The 22,371-nt window shown below is 41.8% G+C and overlaps 1 protein-coding gene across 5 annotated transcripts in view; it reads left to right on the forward strand.

Moving 5' to 3' along the window:
• The window catches only part of SPG11 (SPG11 vesicle trafficking associated, spatacsin), a 92,770-nt gene that overhangs the window by 54,159 nt on the left and 16,240 nt on the right, over window positions 1-22,371 (forward strand). For all 5 annotated transcript variants that reach the window (XM_078079417.1, XM_078079418.1, XM_078079419.1 and 2 more), the window contains exons 28-35: window positions 8,381-8,543; window positions 10,342-10,556; window positions 11,007-11,754; window positions 17,940-18,079; window positions 18,985-19,183; window positions 19,601-19,738; window positions 20,668-20,801; window positions 21,452-21,559. In XM_078079417.1, the coding sequence (XP_077935543.1) occupies window positions 8,381-8,543; window positions 10,342-10,556; window positions 11,007-11,754; window positions 17,940-18,079; window positions 18,985-19,183; window positions 19,601-19,738; window positions 20,668-20,801; window positions 21,452-21,559 (1,845 nt within the window). The remainder of the gene's footprint in view (window positions 1-8,380; window positions 8,544-10,341; window positions 10,557-11,006; window positions 11,755-17,939; window positions 18,080-18,984; window positions 19,184-19,600; window positions 19,739-20,667; window positions 20,802-21,451; window positions 21,560-22,371) is intronic.

The following is a 22,371-nucleotide window of genomic DNA, read 5'->3' on the forward strand; positions in this document are numbered from 1 at the left end:
TTCCTCTATCCATGAATATTTGGGTAGCTTCCACATTTTAATTATGCTACTGTGAACATGGTATACAAATAATCTCTTCGAGATCCTGCTTTCAGTTCTTTTGGGTATTCCTCCCAGAAGTGGAATTGCTGGATGATATGATAACTCTATCTTTAATATTTTGAGGACCTGTCATACTGCTTTCTGTAGAGGCCGTACCGTTTTACATTGCCACAACAGTATACAAGGTTCCAGTCTCTCCACATCCTCCTCAACACTTGTTTTGTTTTTAAGTAAGCTCTACACCCAATGTGGAGACCCCAAGATCAAGAGTTGCATGCTCTACCGGCTCAGCCAGCCAGGCACCCCATGGTTTTCTGTTTTTTTGATAGTAGTTATCCTAATGGGTATGAGGTAGTGTCTCATAGTAGTTTCGATTTGCGTTTTCCTAATGATTAATGATGTTGAGCATCTTCTCATGCTTATTGGCCATTTGTATATCATCTTTGAAGAAATGTCTATTTAAGTCCTTTGCCCATTTTTGAATTTTGTTGTTTATTTTGTTGTTGTTTTTAGGAATTTTGTATATTATTGAAGTAATCCCCATTAACATATTAATTATATATAATTTGCACATAATTTCTCCCACTCTTTGGGCTGCCTTTTTACTGATGATAGTGTCTTTAGATGCACAATTTTTTTAAGTGTTCATGAAGTTCAATTTGCCTATTTTTTTCCCTTGTTACTTGTGCCTTTGGTGTCCTATCCAAGAAGTTATTGCCAAATCTAGTGTTGTGAAGCTTTTGTCCTGTGTTTTCTTCTAAGAGTTTTTATTGTGTTAGGTCTCATATTTTGGTTCTTAGCCCATTTTGAGGTAATTTTTGTGTATGTGTTAGGTAAGGGTCCAGCTTCATTCTTTTGCATGTGGAAATTCAGTTTTCCTAGCACCATTTGTTGAAAATATTGTCCTTTCCTCATTGAATAGTCTTGGCACCCTTGTCAAAAATCATTAGACCATATATGTGAGGGTGTATTTCTGGACTTTCTGTTCTATTAGTCTTTATGTCTCTATGCCAATAGTACATGTTTGATTACTACAGCTTTGTAGTAAGTTTTGAAATCAGGGAACATGAGTTTTTCTTTTTCAAGATTATTTTGGCTATTGAGGGTCCCTTAAGATCCCAAATGATTTTAGGATGGGTTTTCCTATTTCTGTAAAAACACATCATTGGGATTTTGATAGGGATTGCATTGAATTCAAAGATCGCTTTGGATAGTATTGTTTTAACAACATTAAGGCTTCCAACCTATGAAATTGGAAGTTGCATTTATTTATGTCTTTAATTTCAGCAGTATTTTATAATTTTTACTGTACAAGTCTTTTACTTCTTTGGTTAATTCCTAAGTAATTTATTCTTTTTGATGCTTTTGGAAATGGAATTGTTTCCTTTATGGATTGTTCAGTGTTTGTGTATAGAAATGCAACTGATTTTTGCGTGTTGACTCTCTATCCTGCTACTTTGCTGAATTCATTTATTGAATGTGTGTGTGTGTGTGTGTGTGTGTGTGTGTGTGTAATCATTAGGGTTTTCTACATATAGGATCATATCATCTGCAGAAATAATTTTATTTCTTTTCCAAACTGGGTGCTCCTTTTTTTTTTTTTTTCCCTTGCCTAAAGGCTCTGGCTAGAACTTTCAATATTGTGTGGAATAGAAGTGTTGAAAACAGACATCCTTGCCTTCTTCCTGATCTGAGAAGAATGGTTTCAGTCCTTCACCATTGAGTAAAATGTTCAGTCTGGCTTTTATTATGTAGGATAGTTTCTTTCTATTCCCAATTTGTTGAGTTTTTTTTTTTAACCTTGAAATAGTATTGAATTTTGTCAAATACTTTTTTTTACATCAATTGAAATAATCATGTGGGTTTTTTTTTCTTACGTTCTGTTGATGTGATATATCCATTGATTGATTTATTTATTTATTTTTGTATGTTGTACCATCCTTTCATCCCAGGGAATAAATCACATTTGATAATGGTGAATAATCCTTTTAATATGCTGCTGAATTCAGTTTGCCAGTATTCTGTTGAGGATTTTTACATCAGTGTTCATAAGAGATACTGGTCTATAGTTTTCTTATAGTGTCTTCATCTCTTTAGTATCCAGATTATGCTGGTTTCATAAAATGAGTTTGGAGGAGTTCCCTCCTCTTCAGTAACTTGGGAAAGTTTGAGAAAGGTTGCTCATAGTTCTTTAAATGTTTTTAGAATTCACCACTGAAGTCCAGAAATACACCCTCTCCTTTGTGGGAGATTTTTGATTTCTGAGTCAGTCTCCTTACTAGCTATAGGTCTATTAACATTATCTATTTATTTGTGATTTAGTCTTGGTAGGTTTTACGTTTCAAGGAATTTGCCCATTTCATAAGTTACCCACTTTTTGGCATGCAGTTGTTCATAGTACTCTCTTATAATCCCTTTTATTTCTGTGGAATGGGTAGTAATGGCCCCACGTTCATTTCTGATTTTAGTAATTTGAGACTTCTCTCTTTATAAAAACGTGTTGTTTAATTTCCATGATTTTGTGAATTTTCAGTTTTCCTTTTGATAATGATGACTTCTAATTTTATCCCATTGTAGTCAGAAGAAATATTTTGTATATCTGTCTTTTAAAATCTATTGAAACTTATGGCTTAACATATGGTCTCTCCTGGAAAATATCTCATGTGCACTTGAGAAGAATGTGTTTTCTATTGTTCTTGGGTAGAACATTCTTTATATGTCTGTTAATCCATTCAGTTTATTGTGTTAAGGCCTCTATTTTCTTATCTCTGTCTCATTCTATCCATTATTGTGAGTGAGGTATTGAAGTCTTCAACTGTTATTGTAGAACTTTCTGTTTCTCCCTTCAATTCCATCAGCTTTTGCTTTTGATCATCTGTCATTACGTATGTAAATGTTTATAATTGCTATATTTTCTTGCTGTATTGAACATTTTATTAGTATCTAATCTCCTTCTTTGTCTCTTACAAGAGACAAAGTTTAATGTTTATTTTGTCTGATACTATTATAGCCACCCTTGCTTTTCTTTGTTACTATTTGCATGGAGTACTTCTTTCCATCCTTCCACTTTCAACCTGTTTATGTCTTTGGATCTCAAGTGAGTCTCTTGTAGACAGCACATAGTTGGATCATGTGTTTTTGTCTATTCTGCTAATCTCGGTCTTTTAATTGGAGAGCTTAATCCATTTACATTTGAAGTAATTACGGACCAGGAAGAACTTGTTTCTGCCATTGTGCTGTTGGTTTTCTTTATACCTTGTAGCTTTTTTGTTTCTCATTTCCCACATTACTATTTTCTTTTGTGTTTAGTTGATTTTTTGTAGTGACATGTTTAAATTCCTTTCTCATTTCATTTTGTGCTTATCCTATAGCTGTTTTATTTTTGGTTACCATGAATTTATGCCAGCTTAACTTCAATAACATATGAAAAGTGCTCCTTTGCAGCTCTGACCTTACACCTTTTAGTTGTTGATGTCACCAGATTACATCTTTATACATTATGTGCCCCAAAACATAAATAATTCCTTTCAGGGCATTAGTCTCTTAAATTATGAAGAAAACAAGATTTGGGGTTACAAACCAAAGTTACAGTAATACCAGCTTTTATACTAATAACTGTTCTTTTTTCTTTATATGCATTAGTCTCTTAAATCACATGGAAAACAGAAACCCACTGCTACAGTAATTAAGATTTTATTTATTTATTTGACAGAAAGCGACACAGTGAGAGAGGGAACACAAGCAGGAGGAGTGGGAGAGGGAGAAGCAGGCTTCCCACGGAGCAGGGAGCCCAATGCCGGGCTCGATCCCAGGACCCTGGGATCATGACCTGAGCCGAAGGCAGACGCTTAACGACTGAGCCACCCAGGCGCCCCGCTAATACTGGCTTTTATAATTGCCCGTGTATTTACGTTTATTGGGCTCTTTATTTCTGCATATGGCTTTGAGGTACCGTCTAGTGTCCTTTCATTTTACCTTACAGACTTCTTGGCAAGGCCAGTCTAGTGGTCAGACCCCCTCAGCTTTTGTTTCCTTGGGAATGTCTTAATTTTCCCCTCACTTTTGAAGGATAGTTCTGCTGGATATAGGACACTTGATGACAGTATTTTTCTTTGAGCACTTTAAATATATCAGCCCACTGTCTTCTGGCCTCCGAAGTTTCTGGTGAGAACTCTGCAGATAATCTTCTTGAGGGTCCCTTGTATTTGATCTGCGACTTTTCTCCTATTACTTCCAAATTTCTTTTTTTGTTCTTTATCTTAAGCAAGTTTGATTATAATGTATCTCATTATGGGTTTCTTTCAGTTCATCTCGCTTAGAGTTTGTTGAACTTCTTAGATGTTTATATTTTGTTTATATTCATGTCTTTCATCAGGTTTGGGAAGTTTTCAGCCATTATTTCTTCAAATATTTTCTCTACTCCTTTCTTCTTCTGGGACTTACATGATACTTATGTTAGTCCACTTGATAATGTCCCATAGGTCTCTTAGGGCTCCGTTTGCTTTTCTTCAGTCTTCTTCTTTCTCTTCCTCAAACTTCATGATTTCCACTGTCCTGCTTTTAAATTTGCTGATTTTTAATTCTGCGTGCTCACATCTGCCTTTCAATCCCTCTAGTAAATTTGTTATTTTAATTTTACTTTCATTGTTATTTTACTTTTCAGCTCTAGAATTTTGTTTTTTTTAGGTTTTTCTCTTTGTTGATATTTCCATTTTGTTCACACATTGTTTTCTTGACTTTCTCTACATCTTCTTTAGTTAAAACAGTTGTTTTAAAATCTGTGTCTAGTTAATTAAAAAAAAAAAGAAAAAAAATCTGTGTCTAGTGTATCTGCCACTAGGTCTGTTTTAGGAACAGTTTCTGTCAATTTTTTTTTCCTCTTTGAATGAGCCCTATTTTCCTGTTTCTTTGTATACCTTGTGATTCTCTGTTGAACTCTGGACATTTGGATCTAATAATGTGGTGACCCTGGAAATCAGATTCTCCCACTTCCCCAGGGCTTGTAGTTTTTGTTATTGTTTTTTTGTTATTTTTGGGTTTTGGATGGTCAAAAGTCATTTCTGTGCCAAGGATTGGCATGAAGTGTAAACCTAAGGTCTTCTCAGGTCTTTTCTGAGCCTTTCCCTGCATATACAGAGTCACTTTCTAATTTTCCTCATATATGCAGTTGTTTTTAATTGTCCTAATCTTTAATGTTTGGCTCCCAAGAGGGAAAAAAGCAGAAAATGAAGGGAGTGGGGAGGAAAAGGCTGCCAGTTCTTTATTTTTTTTATTTTTTTTTAAAGATTTTATTTATTTATTTGAGAGAGAGAGAAAGCAAGAGAGCACAAGCCAGAGGGAGAGGCAGAGGGAGAAGCAGGTTCCCCGCTGAGCAGGGAGCCCGATGTGGGACTTGATGCCAGAACCCTGGGATCATGACCTGAGCCGAAGGCAGACGCTTAACCAACTGAGCCACCCAGGCGACCTGGTGCCAGCCCTTTAAATCTCTGGAAGTCTGTTCAGTTGGAGGGGGAGGGGCTGGCACCAGTGGGTGAGGTGAAACAACAATGGCGGCCCACCTCCTTGCCTGCACCTCTATGGTCGGAAACAACAGAGCACCAATTTTTGATATTTGGAGGATAGGTTCCTTTTTGTCCCCGCAACTTCTACAAGCCGTGCGCAAGCTGCTGCAGAAACATGTACATGCCCAGCTGCCTCCCATGTGGCTAAGGGTGGGGAGTGGGTAGCCAGCACTGCTAAGGACAGAAATTGAACAAGATTATCAGCAATTTACTTTCCATTAGGTCTTCCTCTGGAACTGGAAAGCCTTCAACAGACTCTAGAGTTCCAAAATAATTGCATTGAACAGATCTTGCCAGTGCAGTTGTCTAAGTGAGGAGACAGATCCTGGTACTTTCTACTCTGCACCAACGCCCGCCCCCCCCATCCCCACGTTTTTAAAAGGAATTTATTTTTTAGAGTAGTTTTAGTTAATCACAAATTTAAGAGGAAAGTTCAGAGATTTCCCATATATCCCCTGCTCCCACACATTTAGAGCCTCCCCATTATCAGTATCACTCACCAGAACAGTCCATTTGTTACCAAGGATGAACCTATAGTGACACATCATAATCACCCCAAATCCATTGTTTACCTTCGGGTTTACTCTTGGTGTTGTACATTCTTTAGGTATACATTTGGAGAAATGAATAACTGCATACATGCATTGTTATAATAGTGTCCTACAAAGTAGTCTCACTGCCCTAAAATATCTTCTGTTTTCTACCTATTTATCCCTTCCCACTCCCAACCCCAGGCAACCACTGATCTTTTTACTATCTCCACAGTTTTGCCTTTTCCAGAATGTGGTATAAATTGGAATTATATGGAACATAGACTTTTCAGACTGGCTTCTTCCACTTAGCGATATGTATTTAAGTTTCCTCCATGTCTTTTCATGGCTTAATAGCTCATTTCTTTTTAGTGTTTTCTTCCAACTTTTGGCACTTAAGAATACAGCTGCTCTAGGGGCGCCTGGGTGGCTCAGTCGTTAAGCATCTGCCTTCCGCTCAGGTCATGATCCCAGGGTCCTGGGATCGAGCCCCGCATCGGGCTCCCTGCTCAGCGGGAAGCCTGCTTCTCCCTCTCCCACTCCCCCTGCTTGTGTTCCCTCTCTCGCTGTCTCTCTCTCTCTCAAATAAATAAATAAAATCTTAAAAAAAGAATACAGCTTCTTTAAACATCTTTGTGCACATTTTTGTGTGGATGTAAATTTTTAACTCCTTTGGGTAAATACCAAGGAGCACAGCTGCTGGATCAAGTGGTCAAAGTATGTTTAGTTTTGTAAGAAACCATCAAACTGTCTTCCAAGGTGGCTGTATCACTTGCATTCCCACCAGCAATGTCTGAGAGTTCTCGTGGATCCACATCCTTGCTGGCCTGTGGTGTTGTCAGTGTTCCAAAGTCTGGCCGTTCTAATAGGTATGTTGCAGTATGTCATTGTTTTAACTTGCATATGATGTGGAGCATCTTTTCATATGTTTACTTGCCCTCTGTATATCTTCTTTGGTGAGGTAGCTGTTAAGGTCTTCAGCCTTTTTTTTTTTTTTTTTTTTTAAGTAAACTGTATGCCCAACATGGGGCTCAAACTCACAACCCCAAGATCAGGACTTGCATGCTGTACCTACTGAGCCAGCCAGGCGCCCCCAGCCTATTTTTTAATAGAGTTGTGGGGTTTTTTTTGCCACTTAAAGAGTTCTTTGTGTATTTTGGATAACAGTCCATTATCAGATGTGTCTTTCACAAATATTTTCTCTCAGTCTGTTGCTAGTCTTATTCTCTTGAGATTTTGTTTTGTAGAGAAGATTTTAATTTTAATAAAATCAATCTGGTCAATTATTTTTTCATGGATTATGTCTTTGATGTTGTATCTAAAAAGGAATCACCATATCCAAGGTCATCTGGGTTTTCTCTTATATTATCTCTTAGGAGTTTTATAGTTTTTCATTGTATATTTAGGTCCTCCCAGATGTCTTACTCCTTCCTGACTGCCCCTGCTCCAGCTTGTCCCTTTGGAGGGACAGTGCACCTCTTCCATCCTTGCCTCCGCCCTTTACTTGATGTATGTTTTTCGTTCGACCAGTTCCATCACCTGCCTGCTGTAGACCCTCTTCTGCAAGCAACAGGAGTAGGTAAACAAGTAAATAAAGATGAAGAACTCATGCTCTAATTCACGCTAACGCAGCCTGCCTCTTGGGGTCATCTTCCTATTAATATTGCTAGCATTTGATTGTAGTGACATGGATCCAGGCTTCTTAATCGAGATCCTCCCCTAACGGTAGTAGAAACTACAAGCAAACGGGCAGAATACATTGGGCAATGTTAAATCTTTCTAAGAGGTCTTGATAGATGAATTTCAGATCTTCTGGACTCTAGGGCAGGCCTACATCCCTCTGTAAAGCTCTTAAGTGAAACATGTCAGGTTAATGTCACAGCAACTCACAGGGTTATTTGTTGGGCAGTCACTAACTTGAGGGTATCTGCATCCGTTCACTCCAGAGTTGGCATTCAGTCTTTAGGTCTCTTGTTCATCCTTGACTTCGACACACACAGCTCTCTCCAGGAGGACGTCCCACAAAGAGACAAACCACAGAGCTGCCACGGAGGGCTTCTTTTTGCCACTCCTCCGAGGCAGGCTTCCAATTCCTGTCATTTGGAAAGGACCTGAATAAGCGTTCCCCTTTGTGATAGGAGATGACTCTCGATGGTACCTTGGCTTTCTTAGCTCTTCCCAAATTTGGAGGTTTTGATGTGCTGTTCCTGTGAAACCGGCTTTCCTGACCCCCTCTTCTTTCCCTAGGTTGAAACGGCAGCCAGAAGGGTCCACGCTACCATCCCTGCCCCATGGCTGAAGGAGCAGGTGTGTTTCCTTCTGAAGCTTATGCTGCAGCAGTGTGGGACCCAGTATGAACTGGGGAAGCTTTTACAGCTCTTTGTTGGAATAGAAAAGCTCTTCTCTGATGGTAAGATAGTCCTTACAGTTAAGTTGTTGTTAAGAAATTAGCTTCCTTGATCTTGAAAAATATTTTAGAAGGGCAGTCAGGAAATGAAAACGCATATGATATATAACATTACATTTACAGTACCTAATGAGGTATGAAGAAGAGGTTGCGGGAAACGTCAGTCATGGTTAAAGCATTGAAAACAGCACAACTGGGTATAATCTCGAAATAATACAACTGTCTACTCCTTCTGAGGACTTGTCAGCTGCATTTCCCCCTGACTAGTCTCCACCCCGTCACTGTCATTCTTTTTTCTGACAAGTAGCCTTAACATGTCATCATTGCTCAGGGTCACAAACTCTGTTTCAGGAATGACTAATCCATTTTGAAGGTTTCAAAAACAGAATGATACTTATTTTTTGCGGATTCCTCCAGACACTGGCAGTCTCTAAGGTTGTTGCTGATGGAGTGAAACCAATTATTGCCTTACCTTCTTTTCGACTTGATAATTTCAAGTTTTTGTTGCATGATTATGTTGTTGTTTTATACTAGATCCTGACGTTTTCACTACTAGGGTTATTTTATCACATTTAAACTCACAGATACTGACCTGGAGAGCTCATATCTGCACAGAACATGACCGAACGCTGGGCTCAGTGCCTGTGGTGCAGGCTGGCAGGGCTGAAGACTGGGAACAAAGAGGGATGTTTCCAAAACGCAGTGTCTGTAAAAGGGGACTTGTCCATTACTCTGTAGACCAAAGAGTAGGTCCTTTTAACATACAGGTGTTTTCACTGATCTGTAGTAATTTTAATTTTTTTCAGAAATGAACTTCCGTTTTCTTGCCAGAGTTACTGTGTCCTTGAAAAATTATAAGGCTTGTCTATGTTGTTAACCGTTACACTGCTTTTATTCTTACAATTTTTTTGTTTTTATAGAACATTTGTGTTCTCTGTGTGTATAACATGCATGTGCCTAGAGAAAAGAAGTTGTTTTTCTAAAAACCTGGGTTTTATATGCTGTCAACAAAGAAACCCAGCATCTCCCTACTGGTGGATATTGTGCAGGGTGTCTCCCTGTCCCCAGAACTACCGAAATCACACCACAGCCCAGCAGATGCCACTGGGAATAGGCTCCTATAGAATGTTTTTCATGCCCCTCCTTGGTTTTGGCTCACCCACATCGGACTCTGTGCTCAGCGCAGAGTCTGCTTAAGACTCTTTCTGCCCCTCCGCTTTGCTCCATGCTCTCTCTTTCAAATTAATACATAAATCTTAAAAAAAAGAAAAGAAAAGAAGAAGAACAAGAGCTCAGCTGGGTCTCCCTGGTTTAAGTAGTTGTCCAAAGGAGCAAGTGATGCTCCAGTCTGAATATGATGTGCTCTGTTAAGGCACTTGGCTATTGACCAGCTGCAGTTTGAGCTGTCCTGCTGGTTCTGTGTCTTCATCCACATGATGTCTGCACTGAATGAGCAAGTGAACAGTCATAAAAACAAATTTGTTCAGGGTTGGAGAAAAGTCCAGAAAGAGATGGGATCGGCCTGAATGAATGGCCAGATCTTCCCAAGGTTGACTGAGTTGCTACCACATAGCAGACCACCACCATCTGCCCTGAGCTGCGTAGATTGAGCCCCTATGCGAATCTTGAATAGTTCTTACATATAGGAGATGGCTAATGGTTTCATCTGCTAGCCAGCCAGAGTAGAAAAATAGGTTTTGTGTTCTCTTTAATCGCATTATTGTGTTAAACAGACATACTTTCCCTCTGATGGCAGCATTTTACTGATTAAATGTTTTATACCCTCTTCTCTTTGGCACAGGTCCAGATGTGAAGAAGCTCTGTGTCCTTAGCCAAATTTTAAAGGACACATCCATAGCCATTAATCATGGAATTATTAGCGGCTACAGCCTTGAGAATTTTCAGCATGAATGTAGATCTATTTTGGAAAAACTGGAGACAGAGGGACAGTTTGCTTTGGCCAGAAGGGTAGCAGAATTAGCAGAACTACCTGTGGACAACTTGGTTATTGAAGAGGTATCATTAGTCTTTTAAGTTATTTGAAATCTTAGCTTTTTGAGCTAGCATTAAACAGAATCAAATGAGATATGTAATTTATAGGAGAACAGGCTTTTTTACTTTTGGTACACACATTACTTTCAGAAATGGATGAGCCCTAGGATGCCCATTAGCATAGAATGTGTGCTTGAAACCAAGGTTAGCTTACAGGATATGCCACGGCTCTTGTGCTTTGAATAGAATTAAATATAGGATGGCTTTGTCTTGAACCCCCTTCAAGTAGATAAATTTAGAATTGCTATTCATAGTTTAACTTTCCAGATAAAATATCCAGGATCATCTGTAGCCAAGTCTCATGTTCTCTGACTTGATTTGGCTTTAACAAGCCTGGCACACGTAGGGAGCATTAGCATTTATGATACTTCTTTATCCAGGAAAGGCTAAAAAGTGTTTTGTTAAATTTCGCAGATAACACGGGAGATGCAGACTTTAAAACACACTGGCCAGTGGTCCCTGAAACAAGCAAGAATTGACTTCTGGAAAAAATGTCATGAGAGTTTTCAGAAAAATTCCATTTCAAGCAGAGCAGCTTCTTCCTTTTTCTCAGCTCAGGCCCCGGAGGCGCCTGAGCCCCCAGCTGAGGAGGGCCGGAGCCGCGCGGAGGAGCGGCGGCTGCTGCTCACACTGGCCGCACACTGGCTGGCTCAGGAGGGCCTGGGGCCTGTGGACGAGCTGGAGGAGCTGGAGAAGCAGATCTGGCTCTGCCGCATCACCCAGCGCACCCTCAGAGAAAAACAGGAAACAGAGCCCAGGTTTTCGCAGCACATCTCAACTAGTGGGGAACTTTCCTTTGATAGCGTAGCCAGTAAGTTTTCACTCTCCATGTTGGCTGCTCTGAACACATCAAAATACTTGGAAATTAATGGTCTTCCATCCAAAGAGACTTGTGAGAACAGGCTGGATTGGAAGGGGCAGGAGTCACTGGACTTTCTGATTGGGCGCCTGTTGGATGATGGCTGTGTGCACGAAGCAAGTAGAGTATGTCGGTATTTTCATTTCTACAACCAAGATGTCGCCTTGGTGTTGCACTGCAGAGCACTGGCCTCAGGGGAAGCTAGTGTGGATGACCTGCACCCAGAGATCCATGCTCTCCTACAAAGTGCCGAGCGGCTTGAGGAAGAAGAACCTGGCATTCCACTAAGGAAAGTCCAGAGCAGTAAGTGAAGGAGATCAAACTGCCCTGAGTCCTGAACGGAGCTGTTGGTACTCTTTCCCGGAAAGAAAGGGTCCCTTTTGGCCCACTAGTTATACACGTCAAGGGTAGTCCATAAACTAGGTAATTAGTCAATGAAATAGAAACTTAAGTCTTTTAACTAGCTGTATATCAAAGTTAGAGGGAATCTATTTGACTTGTAGCTAGTTCATTAAAATTTACTCTATACCAGTAATCGTGTTTCCAATTGTACATTGATAGTATATGGAAATATGCTGATTTTTGTGTTAATCTTGTATCCTGCGACCTTGCTAAACTTGCTTATCCTAGGGGTTTTCTTATAGATTCCTCGGTATTTTCTACAGACGATACTATCTGTGAATAGAGATGGTTTTATATCTTCCTTTCCAATCTGAATGCCTGTTATTTCTTTGTCTTGCTTTATTGCACTGCCTAGGACTTCTGGTATGACATTGGATAGAAGTGGTAAGAGTAGACATACTTGCCTTGTTACTGATTTTAGGGAGAAAGCATTGTCTTTTTTTTTTTTTTTCTAATTCAAGTATAATTAACATACAGTATAGTTTTAGGTGTACAGTGTGATTCAACATTTTTAAACATTACTCATTGCTCATCAGGGTAAGTGGACTCTTACAGCCTTCACCAGTTTCATCCGTCCCCCCACCCACCTCCCCTCTGGTAACCACCAGTTTGTTCTGTATAGTTAAGAGTCTATTTTTTGTTTGTCTCTTTTTTTCTTTGTTCATTTGTTTCTTAAATTCCACATATGAGTGAAATTATATAGTATTTCTTTCTCTGACTGACTTCTTAGCATTATACCCTCTAAGTCCATCCATATTGTTGCAAGTGGCAAGATTTCATTCTTTCTTATGGCTGAGTAATATTTCATTGTCTATATATACCACATCTTGGTTCATCTACAAATGGACACTTGGGTTGGTTCCATATCCTGATTATTATAAATAATGCTGCCGTAAACATAGGGGTGCATATATCTTTTCGAATTAGTGTTTTTGTGTTCTTTGGGTAAATACCCAGTAGTGGAATTATTGGATCATAGGTTAGATCTATTTTTAATTTTTTGAGGAACCTCCATACTGTCTTCCACAGTGGCTGCACCAGCTTGCACACCACCAGGAGTGCACAAGGGTTCCTTTCCCTCACCAACACTTGTTATTTCTTGTGTTTTTATTTTAGCCATTCTGACAGTTGTAAAGTGATTATCTCATTGTGGTTTTGGCTTGCATTTCCCTGATGATGAGTATCTTTTCATGTGTCTGTTGATGATGATGATGATGATGAGCATCTTTTCATGTGTCTTTGGCCATCTGTATGTCTTTGGAAAAATGTCTGTTCATGTCTTGTATTTTTTTAGTTGGATTATTTGTGGTTTTTTGGTGTTGAGTTATAGAAGTTCTTTATATATTTTGGAGATTAACCCCTTATCAGATACATATTTGAAATATCTTCTCCCATTCAGCAGGCTGTCTTTTGTTGATGGTTTCATTTACTATGTAAAAGCTTTTTATTTTCGTGTAGTCTCAATAGTTTAATTTTGCTTTTTCTCCCTTGCCTGAGGAGACATTATGTAGAAAAATATTTCTACAGCTGATGTCAGAGAGATTACTGCCTATGTTTTCTTCTAGGAATTTTATGGTTTCAGGTGTCACATTTAGATCTTTAATCCATTGTGAATTTATTTTTGTGTGTTGTGTAAGAAAGGGTCCAGTTTCATTCTTATGCACGTAGCTGTCCAGTTTTCCCAGCACCATTTGTTGAAGAGACTATCTTTGAAAGCATTCAGTCTTTCATAGTTAAGTATGATATTAGCTGTAGGTTTTTTGAAGATGGGCTTTGTCATGTTGAGGAAGTTCCCTTCTATTCATAGTTTGTGAGAGTTTTTTTTATCATGAATCAATTGTTGAATTTTGTCATTTTTTTTCCACATCTATTGATATGATCATGTGGGTTTTTTCTTTAGACTATTAATTGATTACATTAGGTAGATTACATTAATTGAGTTTTAAAATATTAAACCAGCTTTGTCTTCCCAAGATAAATCCCATTTGGTCATAGTGCATTATTCTTTAGATACATTACTATAATCAGTTTTCTACTTGGAAAATTTTTACATTCATGTTCATGAGGAATATTGACCTGTACTTTTTTTTTGTACTGTCTTTGTCTGGTTTATGCATCTGGGTAATGCTGGTTTCATGAGCTGGAAAGCACTCCTTCCTCTACTGTTTTTGTTTTGTTTTGTTTCCTTTGGAAGACATTGTAATGGAATTGGTGTTATTTCCTCTTTAGCTGTTCAGTAGAATTTACTAGTAAAACTATCTGAACCTGGAGATTTATGTTTTGGAAGACTTTAAACTACAAATTTAATTTCTTTCTTAGTTATACAACTAATCAGGTTATCTTTTTCATCTTTGAAGAGTTTGGTAGTTTGTAGTTTTTGAGGAAACATTTTTTCCTGCCTTTTGGGTTATTTGAACATTTTTTAGTCTTCCATTTTAATTTATTCTGATTTTGACTATATATCTTTGCATAATTTTTTCATTGGTTGCTTTATGGATTACATTAAACTTTCATAACTTTTTACAGCCCACTTAAAAGCTGTATTTTACTACCTCCGCTGGAATGTAGAAATCTTACCACCTATAGGGTCACTTCTTTTCCTTTATGTCCTACTTTTTTTTTTTTTTTTAGAGAGCACATGCTCATGTGCACAAGCTGGGGGGGGTGGGGGCAGAGGGAGAGGCAGAGAATCTCAAGCGGATTCTGAGCCGAGCAGGGAGCATGATGGGGGACTTGATCTCACAACCCTGAGATCATGACCTGAGCTTAAACTTAAGAGTCCTTCGCTTAGCTGACCTGAGCCACCCAGGTGCCCCTACTTGTTTTATATTACATCTCCATAACATTGAAAAACCCATCAAACAATGCTAGAATTTTTACTTTCAACCAAAAAAACATATTTTTAAAAACTCAAGAGAATAATTATAATTACACATTCTCTTAGTTTTTCTTCATCGTTTTTATTCATCTGAGAATGTCTATTTCACCTTCATTCCTGAAGGATGATTTTTGCTGGATATAGAAAATTCATTATTTTCTTTCAGTGCTTAAAACATATTGTAGAACTTCCTTTTGATCTTCATAGTATCTTGTGAATAATCTGCAGTCATTTGAATCATCATTTCCCTTATCGATAATGCATTTTTCTCTGGTTGCTTTCATTTTTTTTCTACCTTTAGTCTTCAGTAGTTTGATTATACATTGACGGGCATGTATTTCTTTGGGTTTATCCTGTTTGGGGTTCACTGAACGTTCTTGAATGTTTAGGTTTATGTGTTTCACCAAATTTCAGTAGTTTTCAGACATTATGTTTTCAAAGCACCATACTCGTAGTCCTCTCCTTCTGGGACTCCAGTGACCCAAATCACAGAACTTTTGTTACTGTCTCCAAGTCCTTTAGACTTTATTCCATTTTTATTTTCAATTTTTTTCTCTTTGTTGTTCAGATTGGATTTTTTTTTTTTCAGATGGGATAATTTCTGTTTGTCCATCTTCAATTTCACTGACTCTTCTGGTATTTGCATGCTGCTATTGAGTTTATTTTTGTGATTTTAAAATTTCAGTTATTTTTCCCCTCCAAAATTTCCATTTTATTCTTCTTTATACCTTCTGTTTCTTTGAGACTTTCTGTTTTTCGGTTTGTCTCAAGAACATTTATAATTGTTCGTTGTAACAATTTGAAAAAAGCTGCCTAAACTATCAGGTAATTTCAACAGTTACATCATTTTAGTACTAGGTGTCATCTGTTGATTGTTTTTTCTCCTGTGAATTGAGATTTTCCTGCATTTTTGTATGCTGAGTAATTTTGAGTTGCATCCTGGACATTTTGAATAGTATGTTATGAGACTCTGGGTCTTGTTTAAATCTTATGAGGAATGGTGTTTTTTTAATTTTTTCAGCAGGCAGTTGACCTGGTTAGGTGTGGGCTACAAGTTCCAACCCACTCTCTGTAGACTGTGGTTCTATTATCAGTTCGGATTTCAAAGCCTTTGTGGTGCCATTCAGCTCCGAGGTGTGTGTATGCAACAGCCTGAGACTAGTCTGCAGCCGGGTAGGAGGCTGTGAATTAGGTGCTCAGGGTCTTGCTACGCTGACTAGGAGCAGATCTCCATATGCAAAGCCTGGGAGTGAGCCCTAGAGTTTATAAACAACTTTATTGTGTGGCTTTCTGACTCTCTCTCCCAAGTATTTTCTGGTTCCCTGAGGCTTCCCTTTTCAATCTTCTGGCCCAAAGCTGGAGTCCTAGCTCCCCCATTCTGTCAGCACGTCCCTGACCACGCCCGCATCCTGGGCCAGCAGACAGGAGGATAATGCGAAAGGAAACAAGGGCTCACTGCCTTGTCTTGGGACCAGAACACCTCGAATCTAAAAATAAGTTTCCGCTCTGAGTTTGGGATCTTACCAGCTGCTGCCTCGGCCCCTCCCACCGCAGTCTGGGCGCTGCTTAGGAGCTGAGATGAGAGAGAAAGGGCATCAGGAGCTCCCTTTCCTGCTCCTGGAGTGTGTGCTCTCTCTCTGTCAGTCTTAGTGCTTGGTTTTGGGTTTCAGGCAGCATTGCATTCAGGCTAGAGGTTACTGGAGGGGAAAAGATGATAATCTGTGTCATTTAGTGCTGTCTGCTGTGTGCCGGGTTTTCCCCTGAGTCCAGTGGGTGAGCGGTGAATGGGGTAGTGAGCTGCTGCTCCCTGCCCTAGAACTGGAACCCCAATGAAAGATTTTAAGCAGGGAATTACACGGTCTGAGTTGCTATTTACTTTTTGGTCTTTAAAGCATATTTTTTAATGTGTAATATCTTCAATGCAAAAGTATTACATGCTTAGTGTAACAGATCACAGTACAGGAGTGCATAAAGTTCAAGGTGAAAGTCATCTACCCAGTCGACACCACCCCCACCACGTTCCCCCAAATAACGTCTTTTACGTGCTTGGTACATGTCACTTTCTCTGTGTGGGTTTACACATGTACATGCACACATACACCCCTTTTATTTTTTACAAAAATGAAGTTATATCATTATTCTACATTTTTCCCTGTCAGTACACATATATTGACCTCATTCTTTTTAATGGCTGCAGAATATTCTGTATGGATGTACTATTTAATGCTGTATTGATACACACTTAAATTATAATTTTACTCAAATTAAAATTTTATTACTTAACAGTACTTTATTGATACATACTTAAATTCTTCAATTTTGTTTTTGTTATTAGGAACAGTGTGACCTAAATACTCTTTTCTACATTTTTTTCCCTAATAGAAACCCTTTCTCAAATTAAGACCATTTTCTTCTGTTTTCAGCTGAGAGCTTTTTTGTTTTTTATTTTTTTATTTTTTATTTTTTTAAAGATTTTATTTATTTGACAGAGACAGCTAGAGAGGGAACACAAGGAGGGGGAGTGGGAGAGGGAGAAGCAGGCTTCCCGCCAGGCAGGGAGCCCGATGCAGGGCTCAATCCCAGGACCCTGGGATCATGACCTGAGCCAAAGGCAGACGCTGAACGACTGAGCTACCCAGGCGCCCCTGTTTCTTTTTTAAAATCAGGAATGGATTTTAATTTTTTTTATCATGCCTTTCAGGCCTCTATCCAGATGAGCCTTGGTTTTTGTGATTGGCATTTTGGAAAGATTCTCCTGAGTCTGTGGGAGATTGACATGGAGAGAGTGGAGGGCCGGCCGCAGCCTCTCACATGCAGGGTCATGAACACTGTAATGGAGGCCGTGACCAGGGATGTGTTTCGGAGACACAGCTAGACCTGGTGACTCATGTGATATCAGAAGAAAGGGGAAGGGTGTGTGGTAGAGAGTTTAGCAGACATCTTTGGTGATGATCTAGAGTGTTCATTAGGTGGCTTGGAGTCTTCTGTAGCCTATGAGGCCTCTGAAGTAGCTGGGATTTCCTGGAAGACGGCGATGCAATAAGTTGAAGTGGGGTGTGGGCCCGGTCAGAAGTGGGCCCAGATCCAGGGGGGAGTCGTGGGGGTGCAATGGAGGAAGCTGTGAGCAGAGAGCTAGTGTCATAGGGGGCTGGGGAGAGGCCTCCACTTGCCAGCTCAAAGCCCCCCTCAGACCTGTATCTGCTTCCAGCTTCAAGTTTGGATAGTCAGTCGTTTGTGATGCTGCCCCCCTGTGATGAAGTGGTGACTAATCTGGAAACTCTGACAAGCAAATGCCTTCATGGGAAGAGCTACTGCCGGCAGGTCCTGTGTCTGTATGAACTTGCCAAGGTACGTGCCCAAGGGTGGGGTCCCCGGGGGAGCTAGTGGGGGAGCTGGAGCAGGAAGTTGGAGGTAGATTTTGGATTCTGCCAAGTTGGCCCTTCACATGATAATCATGATGTGGGAGCGGATCACTCATCGGGATGTTGGCCTCTGTAAATGCATCCCTGGGAATACTGGGGAGGATGCCAGGCCAAGTGCCGGGCCTTTTGAGTCCTGGCTGTGGCCCAGCCAGCCAGAAGCGAGGGCAAGACATTTCACACCTCCGGGTTCCTGGTTCTCCCTCTATATGTGACGCGGCCCTGAAGGTCCCTTCTGGCCCTGATAGCTTAGTTAGCTGCAGGATTGTTGGGGGACTTCTATGAGGGAGAGCCCAAAATAAGTTGTAAAATAAAATAAAATGGAATGTGAGGACTATAAAGACAGGAACCAGAGCAGCCAAGAATTGTTTGTGACTTCGTGCTGATTGAGGGGCAAAAATAATAGACTCTAAGAAGCAGAAGAGCACAAGAGAAATAATGCCAAGCACTAAGGCCCTTTGGAAGGGCTTCTCTGGAGATGGAGGGTTTTGCTGCGGCCATGGGAACGGTAGAGGAGGGGCTCTTGCCTTTTTATCCAACTTTCTTACATTTCATAACATTTAAAAAGCTCAGTGTTCAACAAGATGTTAAGTCACCTGATGGCTCGTGAAGACAAGCCTTTCTCTTGCTTGGCTTCAGCTCATTGGTGAAGTGAAAGAAAGGGCTAGAAAATGGTGCTTGCTGCTTCTAAGGTTCCTGCTCAGGGTGAGGGATCTTTAAGCTCAGCAAACAGAGGAGTCAGTCAGTCCACGTGGGATTTCAGAAAGGGCTGCCTTTTGCTGGCTTTTTCCGGGCTCCTCCCAGGAGCTTTGGCCGACTTTGCTTTCCTCTCAGGAGCTGGGCTGTCCCTACACAGACGTGGCCGCTCAGGACGGCGAGGCCGTGCTCCGGGCGGTTTTGGCCTCTCAGCGGCCTGACCGATGCAAGCGCGCCCAGGCTTTCCTCAGCACCCAGGGCCTCGAGCCGGACACGGTGGCTGAACTTGTGGCTGAAGAGGTGACCCGGGAGCTGCTGACCGCATCGGAGGGAACAGGTGCCCTACCCGGCCGGCCTCCCCAGCCCCTCAGGCCACATTCTCAAGTTCCCAGCAGTAAGGAGTGGGGGGTTACGCTCCTGTGCCTCCCGCACACTGCCCTCTGGCCTGGCCAGGTGGCACTTGTCGGGAGAACACGTGGCGTTGTTGTTGTTGCTTTTCGTTTATTGTTTTACGATTATGCTTAGAGCAGCCGGGCCTTTCTCTGAGCTGGTGAACTCCTGCCGACCTGTGAGGTGACACTAGGCCAAGGAACGTGAGCTCAGCAGAGCAGGGAGCTGCCCCGGCGGCTCCCTCGGCATCCCCTTCCGGTGCCCAGGCCTGGGCAGAGTGGGCCTCCCGGCCGGGGACTCTGACCTTCCTCTCAGCTCGCAAGGTTAAAGCCGCACCTTTCTCCCCATCTTTCTCTACGTACAGGACAGAAGCAGATGTTCACCCCAGCAGAGGAAAGCCAGACATTTCTTCAGCTGACCACGCTGTGTCAAGACCGCACGTTGGTGGGCATGAAGTTGTTGGACAAGATTTCCTCCGTTCCCCATGGGGAACTGTCTTGCAGTAAGTTCTTGGCCATTTTCTTACGTGCTTGGGGCCCACGGAGGTCTCCAAGAAGTCTCCTGGCGTTAGCCTTTCCAAAACTCTGTTTGGATCCTTGTTCCTGCTCTGGATCCCTGCCCCTCCAGCATGGTTAATAAGTTCCTGGTAGAGAGCCAGCAGTTCATTGAAGAAAATGTAGAAAACAAAGGTGGAAAAGCAGCCCTGACAATCGCACAAAAAGACACCTGGTAACGTGCGGCGGTTAGCTGCTGCTGCTTCTTCCCTCACCCTACAAAGTGGCGATCACCATCCCCATTTTAGGAGGAAACTGAAGCTCAGAGAAGTTGATTAACTTGTAGCTGTTATGTGGCGGAGGAGTTCCTGGAACCCAGACTCTGTGACTTCAAAGCCTGCTAGCTTTCCACAATATCTAGTTCATTCTAGGCATTCGGGAGTATGTGTCCCTCTGATCTTCTCCTATGCAAGTCTGTAGGCTTCAGTTTTTCAAAAATGGCATTATCCTGTGTATACTGTTTATGATTACTTTATGAACATGCTGTCATTAACATCTTTCCATGACAATATTCTTCTATATATCCTTCTTAGTGGTTACACAGTATTTCTCATAGAATTAAAAATTTTTATACCCTAATTTGGGACCTTAAGATGGCTTCCAGTTTTCTGCTGTTTCAAACACTGTGACAAACATCCTTACAGGCAAGTTTATATGCCCATCCGTGATTATGTCCCTAAGATAAATTCCTGATTCAAGAGTATACCCATTTTTAAAGTTTTATGTGTATATTGCCAAATTCTACTCCAAAGCCAGTGAGGTCAAGGATCTCAGAGGACTGGTGGGGGGGCCTTCTCCAGACAGGCTGTCTGTCTAGGCCCCTTCCCCCTCCTGCCCAGGTTCACAATCCTGTCTTACCACCGCCTCACCTCCCCAGCCACGGAGCTGCTGATCCTGGCCCATCACTGCTTCACGCTGACATGCCACATGGAGGGCATTATCCGGGTCCTGCAAGCTGCCCGGCTGCTCACGGACAAACACTTGGCCCCCAATGAAGAGTACGGGCTGATGGTATGTAAGCCCCTGACCCCCTGCCCTCCTTTCTGAGGAAAGTTCTGAGAGAACAGATAGGCTGGCAGCCAGTTCAGAGCTGGTGAGGTCTTAGGGAATTTGCCCATCTGGATACCACTCCCTACTTGGGTGGGCAGCTCAACCCTCTGCTCCAGGTTATGACTGCTGTCAAAATCAAGAGATCGCTCCAGAGGAGCAGAGCTCAGGAGGATCCCTGCCATGCTCCAGGGCTGGCCTACCCGCTTGCCAGGGCAGTTAGTTTTCCTAGAGGGCTAAGTCAGCTGTATTTCCCCCTGAAACAAGGTTCGGTGTGATCTCTGAATTGAAATGAGCTGACGACTCATGCCCCTGCTGGCTGAGCAAGCCCCTGGGCACCGATGGCACGTCGGCACTTACAGTCACGTTTACACACGACAGAGGTGGCAACAGCCCCTGGTGTCCCAGTGACGAGCCTTTCTGAATCCTCCAGAGGAGGAGGCCCCCTGTTGGGCCCATGGGAAGGGAGGGAGAGAGTGAAGAATGGCAGCCTGGCATTAGCCCTTCTGCCCCCTGGAGCTTGGCATCTGGAAGCAACCAAACAGGAGGGTAGTGGCGGGCTGGCTCAGAGAACTCCAGCTGAGGCTGACGCAGGCGGCCCTTGCCCTTTCCAGGTGCGTCTCCTCACTGGCATGGGAAGGTACAACGAGATGACCTACATATTTGACTTGCTGCATAAAAAGCACTACTTTGAAGTGCTGATGAGGAAGAAGTTGGATCCGGTAGGTGTATGGTATTTTAAGCTCCAGGATGGCACATACTAGGGACATTTAGGAGTCTCAGACTTCTCCGGAATCATCCTAATCAGGGTGGAGCCCCGGATATGGAGGGAGGGAATTAAAGAACTCCCTAGGACACGCCCTGGAAGCCGTAGCTTCAGGTTGGCTTCAGACAGCTAGCGAATATGCTGACAGCCGTTCAATAAGGAACAAAGGGAGTCAGTGCACTTGCACCTCAGCCTCCGTCACCTGTCTGAATGCCGGCTCTGGTGGGGCAAGAACCCTTCCCGTGAGCTCAGTGGAAGTGGATTAAGCAGCTCAGAAGTGGAGAGTTTTCGGGGGACCATGAGAAAGCCTTAGGGAGTGAATGCCGAGGCCTGGGCCTGGAAGGCTGTGGAGCGATTTATGGTGATGACCCATAGGAGGGTCAGAAGCAAAGGAGGCTTGGGAGCAAAGACCAGACTTGCCCGGCCTTCAGGCTCTGTCTGTCTTCAGCATGCTGTGTGACACCAGGCATGTCATTTACAGAGCCTCTGTTTCCAAGTCATTCATTTGGCCAATTCATTGCTTCAGCCTATTGTACCTCTGAAGATTTAAAAACCGAGGCACATTTTTGGCTTCTGGGAACTTGAGCTCAGCCCAGCAGGACTAAAGAGACAAAGCGGAAAAACTCTCCCCAGTGCTGAGCTAGTTTCAGGACAAACCAGTCCCACTGTCAGGAGAGGAGCGAGTCCTGGACCTAGGTACACCTTCAGGATACCCCAGGTTTTTAAGATCGTTTTTGAGGCATTTTTGTTTCTGCATGTAAATATTCT

Source organism: Halichoerus grypus, chromosome 8 (genome assembly GCF_964656455.1).
Source record: "Halichoerus grypus chromosome 8, mHalGry1.hap1.1, whole genome shotgun sequence".
NCBI lineage: Eukaryota > Metazoa > Chordata > Mammalia > Carnivora > Phocidae > Halichoerus > Halichoerus grypus.